Source organism: Zophobas morio, unplaced genomic scaffold (assembly GCF_036711695.1).
Source record: "Zophobas morio isolate AGI-343-1 ecotype UQ-CSIRO unplaced genomic scaffold, CSIRO_AGI_Zmor_V1 ptg000005l, whole genome shotgun sequence".
NCBI lineage: Eukaryota > Metazoa > Arthropoda > Insecta > Coleoptera > Tenebrionidae > Zophobas > Zophobas morio.
In genome coordinates, this window is record NW_026972110.1 from 13,457,323 (window position 1) to 13,471,583 (window position 14,261).

Genomic DNA, 14,261 nt, shown 5'->3' on the forward strand with positions numbered 1-14,261 from the left:
GAACATCCTCGTCTTGGTTCTGGGGGTGTCTGCAAAGGGAAAGTCGCTGCAGTATACGGAGTACACAATGGGTGAAAGTACGGAGCCCTGTGGGACTCCGGCACGGATGTTTACAGGATCTGTGAAGGTGTTCTGTATTTTGATTCTGCAGGAAGGTTTTGTAGGAATGAGTCTATGAGGGTTATGAATTGGGGATTTACTCGAAGTTTGATAAGTTTGTGGATGAGTCCGTCGTGCCAGACCTTATCAAATGCTCGCTCTATGTCCAGGAAGACTGCGATTGTGCACTCTTTGAGGTTAGCAAAACGGGTGGAATCGGTGTGGAGCTCTAGAATGGGGTTCATTGTGGAATGTTGCGAGCGAAATCCGAATTGTTGTGACGGGATAATGTGGTTTATTTCCAGGAAGTCTTTTATTCGGTTGGTAAGGATTTTTTCGAAGATTTTTCCGGTTATATTTAAGAGAGAGATGGGGCTGTAGGAGAGCGGGCTGTGGAGATTTTTGCCCGGTTTGGGGATCATAATGGTGGAGGCTTGCTTCCATAAGGTCGGAAAGTATGAAGCGTTTAGAGTTTAGACAGTTGTTATAGATAGTTGTCAGGCCTTGGGTGGCTGTTGGCGGAAGGTTTTTTAGGAGTATCGCCTTGATTAGATCTGGCCCTGGGGCTTTGGAGTTTTTTAGGTTTTTGATTCAGGATTCAACTTCGTGGCTAGGAATTTCATTTGTCAAGTCGTTGTCATTGTCGGGTACATGCATGTTAAGGAGGGCTAGGGGATGAAAGGGTTGTTCGCGGAACTCTTGCACTTTGTGGGAGACGAGGTCGAAAAAGTCATGATCGAAGTTTGGGTCTTGGGGAATTTCGTGTATTTCTTGAAGTGTTTGAGCGAAGGCGTTGCTCTTTTCTTCGGGAGTGGAGAGGAAGGATCCCTTTTGGAGTAGATGTGTTGTTGTTTGTGTTTTTTGTCCTTTCATGGTTTTGAATTTGTCCCAAAATTTTTTACCGTCACGGTAGTCTAATTTTTCGCAAGTGTTGGACCACTGGCTTTCCCGGTATTGATTAATAGCGCGTCTGTTTTGGGCATTTAGTCGGTTGAAAATGGGTTTTAATTGAGGATTACGGGTTCGCGGGATTTCTCTGTAAATTTGTCGCTTCTGTTTTATTAAATTTAGGATGCGCGCAGGCAATGTTCTTTTGTTTTTCGGGATACGTTTGAGAGGTATGGCTAGTTCTTTCGCGGCTAAAATTGTGTTGGTGAGGTGTGTTATTTGATGGTCGATCTCGTTGGTGTCGCGCGTTCTATTTATTACTGGCAAGTTTTCGGTAATGTGTCTCTGGTATTTTGCCCAGTCGGCGTGTTTGTTGTCGTGGATGGTTATGTAGGTCGGAATTGGTGGTGAAGCTGGTAATAGGAGTTGGGCTGTTAGGGGTAAGTGGTCTGAAGTGACCGTTGTTCCTATTTGACAAGAGGGATTGAATTTGGAATTAGGTTTTCCGAGATTATTATATGGTCGGGTATAGATTCGCCGTGATGATTAATTAGGGTGGGTTGTCTGTTTTCGAGACGAATGATGGGGTGGTTGATTAGATGGTTTACTAGTTTCCTGCCGTTGGAGTTTGTGGAGTTATAGCCGAAGTCCGTATGTCTGCAGTTGAGGTCGCCGCTTAGAATGGCATTGGGGAGTTGTGAGACGTATTGTAATAAGCGGGAGGATATTTTTTCGGTTGGCGGATTGTAGTGGCAGATTACAGTGAGTGAAGTTTGGGCGATTAGGACGTTTGCGGCAATCACTTCTAGGTGTGCAAGGTTTTGTGGGAGGTCGTGTTCGGTGGATGGGAATTTATCGCAGATAACCAGGGCTGTACCGCGTGCGTTGTCCATGACTGAGGGCTTGTGGTATGTGATAAAATGACGGATTTTGATGTTTCGTCTGGTTTGGTTTCGGTAAGACGTAGGATCTGGATATTGTCGGTTTCGATGAGGTTTTTTACTATGTGCATTTTGTGTCTGATGAAATTGATGTTGGCTGTACAGATATTGATATGGGGTGGGTTTTGTGTGGCGTTTTGTGGGTTTGGGGGTAGAGGAGGGGGCCCAGCGTGCAGCGGGGAGGGAGTAACATGCATGTTGGTTCGTATGTCCATCAAGCGTCAAAAGTGAAAAGGAGGTGGTGACCCGAGTAATTGAAGTGAGGGGTCATTATGAAGATGGCTTTGGAGGCGTCTTGGATGGCGGTTTGAGTTTTTTTTTTGTCACGAGGGAAGAGATCGAAAAGGATTTTGGTCGTAAAACTATAAGCGCCTTGGCATGGATTGATGAAGTGTTGGGTTGTTTGGGGCGTGGCTGTCTGGGCACGTGGGGCAAATTGTTTTTTTGGGGCATTCGGAGGTGTTGTGTCCCAGTGTGAAACACTTGGAACACTGAACGGGCGTGAGCGGAGGCGGGTTTGATGGCTCGCATTGATGGTGGCACTTGCGGGACCAAGCTGGGTGGTTTCCCTGACAGAAGGGGCACTGGGGTTCTGTTTTAGGGCATTTGTTTGAGGCGTGGCTGTCTGGACACGTGGGGCAAATTGGTTTTTTGGGGCATTCGGAGGTGTTGTGTCCCAGTGTGAAACACTTAGAACACTGAACGGGCGTGGGCGGAGGCGGGTTTGATGGCTCGCATTGATGGTGGCGGCCGAAGAGGTTTATTCCGAAGGTTAGGAACGAGTCGATTGTTGGGGCGTGGTCGGAGATGATGCGGATTAGGGGAGTGGGTTTATTGTTTTTTTTTTAAACTATTCTCCACATTTTTTGGATTTTGAGGTTTAGGGAAAGGGCATGGTTTAGAACGTCGCGTTCTTCGATGTCGATGTCGACATCGTGGATAACGAGTGAGAAATGGGGGCTTTTCTTGGGGTTTGTTTGGGGCTTAGTGCGGAGATTGATGGGGCCGATGGTTATTGCGGCGTCTGAGCATGCCGTCTGAAGTAGGTCTTGGAAATTGGGGGGTAGTTCGCTCCCGGTGATGAGGAGCGCGGACTTATTGAAGTTCACTTTAAGAATTTCGATGTATGCTTCAGTGGCCTGGAGCTACCAACCGTCCAAATCACCGTTCCACCGTCTGGAAGTCATCCAGACAAACACCCTCCGACAGGTTTTCAAAGCCCCCTGGTTCGTCAGAAACGCCCAACTGCTCCGAGAGGCAACCCTCCCGCCGCTGAAGGAGTTCCTGCACGAAATCGCCCTCCGATTCTTCAGAAAAGCTGAACCCTCTGGTGCGAGAAGCCGTCAACTTGGAGTTCGACGAAGAAGCCCCCTCCAGTCGCAATCGGCCCCGTGGGGCGCTGCTTGATGACCACATCGGCAAGTAACACAGAATTTTTGAAGAAATGGAACAAAAAACAAGTTTGGAAGTCGAAATAATAATAGCATATCTTTTGGAAACTTTGAAAAGTCAAAAATTTCATACAGCGACTAGGAAAAACTGAAATTTGGGCAAAGCTGCCAAAAAATCCACCAAAAATTGTGGGATATTACTATCGATAACTTGAATCAAAAACATGGCGTTGATGGTCACAGAATAAAATTTACGAAATATTTGCTTTCAAATTCAAGTTTAGAAAAATCACAAAAATTTACATTTATTTTGGCTGTTCTGGGGATGAATTGGAATGTTAGAAGAAATTAAACCAAAAACAAATTATCGAGATCGAAATCAACACTAGCAGCGGATCAAGATTGTGGAAATATTCGGTATAAACTAAAAGTTGTAAAAATTCCAAGAAGTGCCATATTTTACTTTGGTGATTCTGGAAAAAGTAGTCGTAGTAGTACTTTTTACCGTTGAAATTAAGCTCTGCTCGTTCAACTCGAATTCCAGCTCCTCAACATTTTTTTGAATTGTCGACTTCAGATGCATGCTTTTGTCTAAATAATTTTGACGATTTTCGTCATTCAGTGGGAAAATTAAGGAAAATTACACAGTTTAAAATTTTATATTAAATAATTTAATTTATAATGTTATAATAATATGTAATTTATAAAACAAAATCACAAAATTTATGTACAAACAAAATGGATACATGAAATATCTAGTCTAAAACGAATATATAATCCAATAGGTTACTCCTGTGGTAGATGTCTCCTTACTGGTGTCCGCCTGAGCCTCAAATTCCCAGAAATAATTCCTGGGAGGTGCCTGGATCCGACTCCTCTGACGGTCATTATTTTCGTCAAATCTTCGGGCTTTTCGAAATTTTTGACGAAATTTCTGTATTCCCTGCAGGTGGAATCGAGTTCCTCTTCTGGGATACTCTCCTCAGTGTGGGTTGGCGATGAACATCTCTGTAGAGCCATGGTTTGGAAATATCTGAAAAAGGAAACAAGAATTAGAAAAAAATTATATAAATAAATGAAGGGTATACTTAAGTCTTGTGGTGATGAAAGTGTCTGTTATGTTAGCGCTGTAACGTCAACATTAAGACTGAAGATCGTGGGTTTGTTTCGCGCTTATATACAGGCTGCAGCACCCCTACCCTATTTCCCCCCTCCCCCCCCCTACAGGTTGCCGAATATGATCGGGGAGCTACACTTTCCACAGTTTGGGTGAAGCGTTTTAGGAAATCTTTCTTTTTGTATTGTCGTTAAAATGACAATCAAGTTTTAAAAAAATCGGTTCAATTTTTTGAAAATGGAATTTTAATTTTTTCAAAAATGACGAATAGCGAATGTCAAATTTCTTGGCGAAGTAGAGGTAGATCTCGTTGAGCTGAACCAAAATACACAGCATATTTATGGTCACGAAGGAAGATTTTGAAGATATGTATTCGTTTTCAAATTGAAGTTTTTAAAATGACCATATTTGCTTTTGTGAATGTGTAAAGAGGCCAAATTTTCTAACTAAATTCTTTTAACCCTTCCAAAACATGATGACATCATCTCAAAAATTATTAGGAGAGAGTTGCTTATAATTTTGATGGGATGGTTTTTATTTTTTTACAATGGTTTAAAAAAAAATTATAGATAAAGTGTGTGGTAATACATTGTTGTGCTAAGCCGATTTTACGAATAACGCAGGTAAAATTGGAAATCCCGCTGGATGTTTATGGGGTGATTACACCATACAGTAATAACATTTTATTGTCCAGAATTGACAAATATGTATCTATTACAGTCAAAACAATAGTCACAAACAATATAAATATAAATCAAATTGATATGTTTACTGGGAAAATTTTCTAACTGTTCGTTTCTGAATTGATATTTTTAAAACACGTCAAAAAGTAACATATTTTATTTTAGCGATTCTAGAAATAAGACGAATTTATGAAGAAATGAAACAAAAAAACAAGTTTGGAAGTCGAAATAATAATAGTATATGTTTTGGAAACTTTGAAAAGTCAAAAATTTCATACGGCGAGTTGGAAAAACTGAAATTTGGGCAAAGCTGCCAAAAAATCTGTTAGTTATATGAGGCACGTGGAACGAAAACACGAACAACAGTTAACACATTTATTATACAGCCACAAGTAAATATACATTACAGTGAACTTAGACACAAGCGCGCGGACAACCGACCAGCCATTAGTTGTGACGTTCGTCTTCGTCATGGCTACGTCATCGCTGGCGCAGTCGCGCAGACTACCGCCGAACACGCACTCATTCTATGTTTCCTAACACTTTCCCTCGTGTTCAAGGGTCACGAGTAACCGCACTTTAGTCCTCTAGCCTAGAACGCTCAAATCGCTAGCCCGCACGCACTCGACATGTTTCGCTCTCGACAGTCCTTTGGTCAGGAAATCCGCCACTTCTTCAGTACACACGTAGTCCAATTTCAACACGTTGTCTCTTAGGGCCCCGCGCACAAAGTTATGACGGATGTCAATATCTTTACTACGCGCGTGGAAAACAGTGTTTTCTGCTAGTTTCAACGCACTTTTATTGTCACAACGAACAGTATCGTCAGAAAGAGTCCCGAACCCTAGCTCTTGCAAAACTCGCTTTAGGCGCATTGCCTCTTTCACGCACTCGGATAGAGCCATGTACTCGGCCTCCTTCGAGGAGAGAGCCACAGTCCTCTGCTTCTTGGCATCCCACTAGACCGGGCTACCATTCAGAAGAAACTCATATCCAGTGAAAGATCTTCTATCGTCGGGGCAGTTACCCCAATCTGCATCCACGAATCCTGTTAACGGACTCAGTTTCGATCCGAAAGTCAGTCCCAATTTGGAGGTCCCCTTCAGGTAGCGGAGAACTCTTTTCGCAACTTTCCAGTGTTCCTCCCCAAAACAGTCATTGAACTGACCCAATCTGCTTACCGTAAAAGCAATGTCCGGTCTGGTTGTTGTTGATAAATAGGTCAGAGCACCCACCAATTCTCGGTGTGGAAGCTTGAGATCTTCTTCGCTTTGATTGGCTTTCTTAAAAAGCTTTGAGCCTATGTCGACGGGTGTGGCAATATGTTTACCATCGGATATGCCAAACCTGTTCAGTATGTTGTCAATGTGATCTTTCCGAGTCATCACCACCCAACCCCCTCTCTGCTCGAATTCGACTCCCAGACAATATTTGGCGTCACCTAAGTCCACGATGTCGAACTCTTTTGTGAGAGCCCTATGTATGTCGCCAATCGTGCGTTGGTGTTTTGATGCGATTAAGATGTCGTCCACGTACACCCCAATCACGACTAAATCTTCCCCTTTACCGATATGATACAAACAGGGATCTGAATCTGTCGGTCGTGCGTCCAAATTTCGCAACATCTCGTCCAATCTGCGGTTCCAACTTCTTCCTGCTTGACGTAATCCGTATAAGGCCTTCTTCAGGAGTCAGACCTTGTTCCCCTTACGGTATGTCTTTAGCATCTTGTCGGCCTTTTCTTTAACCGCACTATCGCAATCGGACTCCAGGATGTCAGCTAATATGTCTTCAAAATTCTTGGGCACCTCCCTGTACACCGCCTCCTCAAGTTCGCCGTTTAGGTACGTAGTAGCAACGTCGAATTGCCTGATACGCATTCCATATCGTACCGCTAAGGAGGCTATGACCCTGATTGATGAGAAACGGGCAACCGGGGCAAATGTTTCGGTAAAGTGGACACGAGGGCGTTGGCTAAAGCCCTGTGCTACCAGAGGAGCTTTTGTTCTCTCGAGTGTCCCGTCTGATTTCAACTTATTTCGTAGGACGACTCGACTGCCAATGGTTTCCTGTCCTCGGGGACGATCGACGAGCACCCAGGTATCATTTTTCAGAACGGATGTCATTTCAGACACGATGGCGTCCCGCCATTCATCCGCGTCTGCACCGTTCAAAGCTTCCTTCATCGAAATTTCAGAAAGTAACCCGACTTCGCTCAATTCGATGACATTCGATTCGGGCCTCGGCACTTGATTGAATTCCCTGCTGGGTCGTCTAAATTCTCGTCGACTTCTTCAGGAATCTCTCGCTCCTAGCGAGCAGGAAATCTGATGTCGACAAATTTCTTCGTGTCGTTCACTTCCTCGCAACATCTATCGACTTCAATTTCGTGGGGTTCGTTTGAAGAATCTTCTAAAAACTTCACGTCTCTGCTGATGACGACTTTGTGTTTCTTAAGAGACCAAATGCGATACCCCTTGTGAGAGTCGTCGTATCCGAGAAAAATCCCCTCTTCTCCTCGGGGAGAAAATTTTCTGTTATCCGGTTCGCGATTCAGGTAATAGACTTTTGACCCAAATACCCTAAAGTTCGAGATGTTCGGCACCTTACCGGTCCACACTTCGAATGAGGTTTTGTCATCTAGACTTTTCGTCGGCAGCCTGTTTCTAACATATTTCGCGGTGTTAACCGGCTCTGCCCAGAATGAGTCAGGCAACCTGGCATCCAAGAGAAGACATCTTGCCGTTTCCAACAGTGTCCGGTTCTTCCTCTCCGCGACTCCATTCTGTTCCGGGTTGTAAGTAACGGTCAACCTTCTGGTGATGCCTTTGGACTTAAGGTAAGCATCGAATTCGCCGCCCGTATATTTGCCTCCGTTATCGGATTGAAGGCACTTAACTGTCCTGCCCTTTTGATTTTCCATCAGCGTGATGAAATCCTTAGTCGCTTGAAGTGCATCGCTTTTGTATCTTAGGAAGCGAACTTCTATCCATCTCGACTTGTCATCGATGAACTCGATAAAGTACCTGGCCTTGCCTAGAGATTCGGTTCGCATGGGCCCGCAAATATCAGTGTGTACCATATCCAACACCTCTGTGTTCCGATTCAACTTTTTGGGAAACGGGGTCCTTATCATCTTCCCCTGAATACATGTCACGCATTCGAAGTTGCCACTGTTAGGTTTTAAGCGAACTCCGCGTACGTCATTTTGCGAAACGGCACTCAACAAGTCCTTCGCGTTCGCGTGTCCCGATCGCTTATGCAACAGCTCAAGCGATATGACGTCATTGCTGTCGATCGGTTTCGAGAATCCTACGCGAGCGTTGTGCTCGTCCTCGCTTAAAAAGTATAAATCCCCGACCCTTTTGGCAACAAGGTGTATTTTACCTTTTGAGTCCGCAGTTGTTGCCTCGTTTTTCCGAAAATTCACGCTGAAGCCCCGATCCGCGATTCTGCTCACCGAAAGAAGATTCGTCCGCAGATCAGGCACGAATAATGTCTCGTCAAGTGTCACCACAGTCTCTTTGCCGCGCACATTTGATTTGAACCGCACTAGTTCTTCGCCAGAAATGTCCGTTGTAGAGTTGTTAGCGAGATTTAAAGTTCCGCGATTACGTTCGTTAAGTTTTTCGAAACTTCGCGCGTCACAACACAAGTGCGCCGTCGCGCCACTGTCCAGACACCATCTAGCGTCGGCGGGAAGGGTTAAGTTGTCCTTCGAAGCATTTAGACAGATATTTGCGAATTTCGCCCTGTCATTTTTGTTGTGGCTCCAACATTCCGCCGCTTTATGACCCTTCTTCTTACACTTAAAGCAGCGAATTTTTTTCCAGTCTCCCTGTTTTGCGCAATTCGTGCTGCCCCCATCAACTCTGTCCTTGTTTCGCCGCCACTGGTTTTTTGCCATCATTGCGTCAGAGGGGTTCTGTCGACCATTGCTGCCGGGCATTCTGTTCTTGCGCGCGTCACTTTCTTCTATAATTTTAATACGCAGAATCTCGGGGGTGGGGAGTTCATCCCGCGATTCAATCGCGCATCTGAACATTTCGAAATTCGCGAGCCAGCTGTATAAGAATAGAATTGCTAAAAGATCGGGATTTATTGCGATCGCCATATCGCCAAGCTTGTCCACTGTATCAAAAAATTCGCGCAAATGCTCGCGCACGTCGCCGTTTTCAGGCATCTTACACAAAATTAAATTTTTCAAGAGAGTGGCTTTCCTGGCTGGTCCCTTGGATTGATATATGTCTTCCAGTCTTAGCCATATCTCCCTAGACGTACCGCAGTTTTTCATCTGCTTTAACTCCGGCGGACTAATAGATAAAATAATGTCTAACCTTGCCTTAGCATCGTTCTTCTCCCAGTCTGTGACGGCTGCAACATTCGAACTATCCGCCAATAACTTCGGCTTCGGCGTCTGCCCATTGACGTAATTCCAGGCGTCCCCTTTAATCAGTACCGCTTCCATCTGCAACTTCCACGTGTCGAAGTTGTCCTTCCCCAAAGCTTCGATTTTGACCGCACCTGATGCCATTTTGTTTATTCACCGCACAGATAATTTCGAGAATAGAGAAAAGAACCCGCAAGTACTCGCGCTACGTTAACACGGCAAATGAAATTCGAGTGTTCGACTTAACACCACGTGTTAGTCCTCAATGACCGAACGAAAACACAACCAACAGTTAACACATTTATTATACAAACACAAGTAAATATACATTACAGTGAACTTAGACACACGCGCGCGGACAACCGACCAGCCATTAGTTCTGACGTTCGTCTTCGTCATGGCTACGTCATCGCTGGCGCAGTCGCGCAGACTACCGCCGAACACGCACTCCATCAATGCTTCCTGACAAAATCCAACAAAAATTGTAGGATATTACTATCGGTAAGTTGAATAAAAAATCATGGCGTTGATGGTCGCAGATTAAGATTTACGAAATATTTGCTTTCAAATTCAAGTTTTGAAAAATCACAAAAATTGACATTTATTTTGGCTGTTCTGGGGACGAGTTCGAATGTTTGATGAAATTAAACCAAAAACAAATTATCGAGATCGAAATCAGCACTAGCAGCGGATCAAGATTGTGGAAATATTCGGTATAAACTAAAAGTTGTAAAGATTCCAAAAACTGCCATATTTTACTTTGGTGATTCTGGAAAAAGTAGTGGTAGTAGGACTTTTTAGCGTTGAACTTAGGCTCTGCTCGTTCAAACTCGAATTCCAGCTCCTCAACATTTTTTTGAATGGTCGACTTCAGATGCACGCTTTTGTCCAAATAATTTTGAAGATTATCGTCATTCAGTGGGAAAATTAAGGCAAATGATACTGTTTACAGTTTTTAAATTAAATAATTTATTTTATAATGTTATAATAATATGTAATTTATAAAATAAAATAACAAAATTTATATACAAACAAAATGAAATATCTAGTCTAAAGCGAATATATAATCCAATAGGTTACTCCTTTGGTAGATGTCTCCTTATTAGTGTCCGTCTGAGCCTCAAATTTCCAGAAATAATTCCTGGGAGGTGCCTGGATCCGACTCCTCTGACTGTCATTATTTTCGTCACGTCTTCGGGCTTTTCGAAATTTTTGACGAAATTTCTGTATTCCCTGCAGGTGGAATCGAGTTCCTCTTCTGGGAAAGTCTCCACAATGCGGGTTGGCGATGAACATCTCTGTAGAGCCATGTTTTGGAAATATCTGAAAAAGGAAACAAGAATTAGAAACAATTTACATAAATAAATGAAGGGTACACTCACAGTCTTGTGGTGATGAAAGTGTCTGGTATGTTAGCGCTGTAACGTCAACATTAAGACTGAAGATCGCGGGTTTGTTTCGCCCTTATATACATGCTGCAGCACCCCTACCCTATTCCCCCCCACCCCACCAGGTTGCCGAATAAGATCGGGGTGCTACACTTTCCACAGTTTGGGTGAAGCGTTTTAGGAAATATTTCTTTTTGTATTGTTTTGTATTGTATTAATCCTTTAAATTTTTTGACAATGGAATTTTAATTTTTTCAAAAATGATACACAACGAATGTCAAATTTCTTGGCGAAGTAGAGGTAGATCTCGATGAGCTGAATCAAAAAACAGCATATTTATGGTTACGAAGCAAGATTTTGAGAATATGTATTCGTTTTCAAATTGAAATTTTTAAAATGACTGTAGTGTCCTAATGTACCGACATGTACGGCCGGGAATGCAGATTGGCATTGACAAGTGACAGGTGCAAAAATGTAGAAACACACTTGTAATAGTACGTTAATAAATACACGTTATTCCCCGATTCAATTCGCATTTATTAACACAACATTGACGACGAGGAAAAGGGTAAAGAAGATGAATGCCGACAAGACGGGTATCAAAACGTTCGACCCGACGGGGGACGAATCGGAAACAGCACAGAAATGGGACCGATGGCTACGATCGTTCGAGCTATTTCTGGAGGCAAGTGCGATTCAAAATGAAAAAAGAAAACGGGCGTTATTACTCTATTATGCCGGGGAAGGTGTACAAGAGGTCTGGTATACGCTTCCAGAATCGAAAACGGAGGATGAGCCGCAAGCACCACTGTATGATATCTGCAAAACAGCACTAACCGCAATTTTTCAGCCAAAAAAGAACTATACTAATCGAGAAATGCACTTCAAATGACCTGCGAAGGCAACTGCTAAAGGAAGGCGACAGTTTAACCGTAGACCGAGCCAAGGAGCTGGGAAGAATCTTTGAAGCCTCCGAGAAACAAGCCGGGCGAATGGAAGCCGGAAGGCAAGACATCCGGAGAGTAGAAAAGAAAGTGAACACGAAGCGTCCACCCAAAGCGTTCAAATGTTACATGCAACAAATGTGGGCTGATAGGACATCTGGGGAAATGCTGCAGAACAAAGAAGAAAACTACTGAACAAGGGAAAAGAATCCGAAACGTCGAAACTGGACATCCGGAAGACAGCGAGTATGCTTTCCAAGTACAAGACGAAGGCAGCGACCTAGACAGTATTCAAGTTTTACTCGGAGGGGTCAAGGCAAGATTTCTTATCGATTCAGGTGCAACATGCAACGTAATAGATAAGGAGAGTTGGGAAAACCTGAAAGCAAGTAAGAGAAAAGGCAGCTGTGGGGAGCCAGACACGAAGAAATTATACTCGTATGGGGGACAAGCACCATTGAAGACATTGGGTACGTTCCACACCACCGTAGAACTAGAAAATGGAAGGAAGCTAGACTCGATCAAGTTCTACGTCGTTGATGTCAAGGCTACACCAATAATCGGAAAGAGCACTGCTAGGACGTTGGGCATCCTGCGGACAGGACTCCCGCTACGAAACGTCAGCAGCATAGAGGTCCCTTCCATCAAATCGCTAAGCAAAAAATTTCCTAACGCTATGGGCGAAGGAATCGGGAACCTCCATATTACTCCTTGAAAATCGCTATTGATGAAAAAATTCCACCGTTGGCACAGACTGGCAGAAGAATACCGTTCCAGCTACGACCTTTGGTAAAGGGAAAACTGAGGGAGCTAATAGAAAGCGATATAATTGAGAAGGTCAACGAACCGGCGCGATGGGTATCACCAGTAGTTTGTACAACAAAAAAAACGAAGAACTACGCATGTGTGTCGACATGAGGGCAGCAAACGAAGTCATAATCCGAGAACGTCATCCAATTCCAACGATCAACGATTTGATTCTGAGCTTAAATGGAAGCAAATGGTTTTCAGAAATTGACTTAAAATCAGCTTTTCATCAAATCGAATTAGAAGAGAGTAGCAGAGAAATCACAACATTCGCTACATTCGATGGGCTTTACCGATTCAAGAGACTATTTTTTGGCATAAACTGTGCACCCGAGATATTCCAACGCATCATGGAACAACTTGCTGAAGACCTACACGGTGTAGAAATATATGTAAATGACTTCTTGGTCCATGGGAAAACCCTAGAAGAACATAATAGAAATTTACTCGAACTACTCAAACGACTTGAGAACTCTGGCATAACAGTGAACAAGGACAAGTGCAAGATAGCACAGAAGAAATTAGAATTTATGGGCCATGAGATCGGCGAAGAAGGTGTACGACCGCTAAGAAGCCGAATCGAAACAATCAAAAACTTTCGGGCTCCGAAAACAAAAACCGAGCTAAGCAGTTTCTTGGGCTTGGTAGGATTTTGCAGTAAGTTTATACCCGAATACTCAGCGTTAACTGCTCCGCTTAGAAAACTGATTAGAAAAGACGTACAGTTCCAATGGAGAAGAGAACAAAGCAAGGCGTTTGAACGACTGAAAGGGGAACTAATGAAGAGTAAAACCCTGGGATTCTTCAATCTACGTTGTAAATCAACGATCATAGCTGATGCAAGTCCGTATGGCTTAGGTGCAGTTCTCGTCCAAATGCAGAATGGGGGGGAGAAGATCATTGAATACGCAAGTCGAGCCTTAACAGACGCAGAAAAGAAGTACAGCCAAACTGAAAAAGAGGTCCTAAGTCTAGTATGGGCATGTGAAAGATTTCACCTGTACGTATACGGCGCTGAATTTGATATAATTACAGACCACAAGCCGTTAGAATTCATATTCTCACCCAGATCAAAGCCTTGTGCACGAGTAGAAAGATGGGTCATGAGACTTATGGGATATAACTTCAACGTTATATACCAACCAGGCAAGAAAAATATTGCAGACCCATTGTCCAGGCTAACTGACACGAATACAAAATCAAACATCGCCGATGATGATGAACATCACGTCCGATGGGTCGCGAAGGAAGCAGTTCCATATTCAATGAGCATTGAAGAGATCCGAGAAAAATCCACGGAGATGCAAGACCTTAGAGATGCGATCCGAGAAGATAAATATCCAGTGAGACTGCGGAAATACGAACTGATCAAAACAGAACTATGTATCATTGACGACGTTGTTCTTAGAGGCACAAGAATATTAATTCCGCCTTCATTACGGCAAAGAGTCTTAAAATTAGCCCATGAAGGTCATCAGGGAATCGTCAAAATGAAGCAACGACTGAGAACTAAAGTTTGGTGATTTGGCAAGGAAAAAGACGTCGAGACATTCTGCAAGCATTGCCACGGATGCCAGCTAGTGAGCGCTGCGCAACCACCAGAACCACTGACC

At 43.6% G+C, this 14,261-nt stretch overlaps 1 protein-coding gene across 1 annotated transcript; it reads right to left on the reverse strand.

Annotated features, from left to right (window-relative positions):
* Positions 1-690: 690 nt before the first annotated feature.
* On the reverse strand, positions 691-2,125 carry LOC135145627 (uncharacterized). Its single transcript, XM_064077746.1, has 3 exons — positions 2,032-2,125; positions 1,526-1,957; positions 691-1,454 (listed from the first exon to the last, which is right to left on the reverse strand). Exons 1-3 carry the CDS (start codon positions 2,123-2,125, stop codon positions 691-693), a joined length of 1,290 nt encoding a protein of 429 aa, XP_063933816.1.
* Between the last annotated feature and the right edge of the window lie 12,136 nt (positions 2,126-14,261).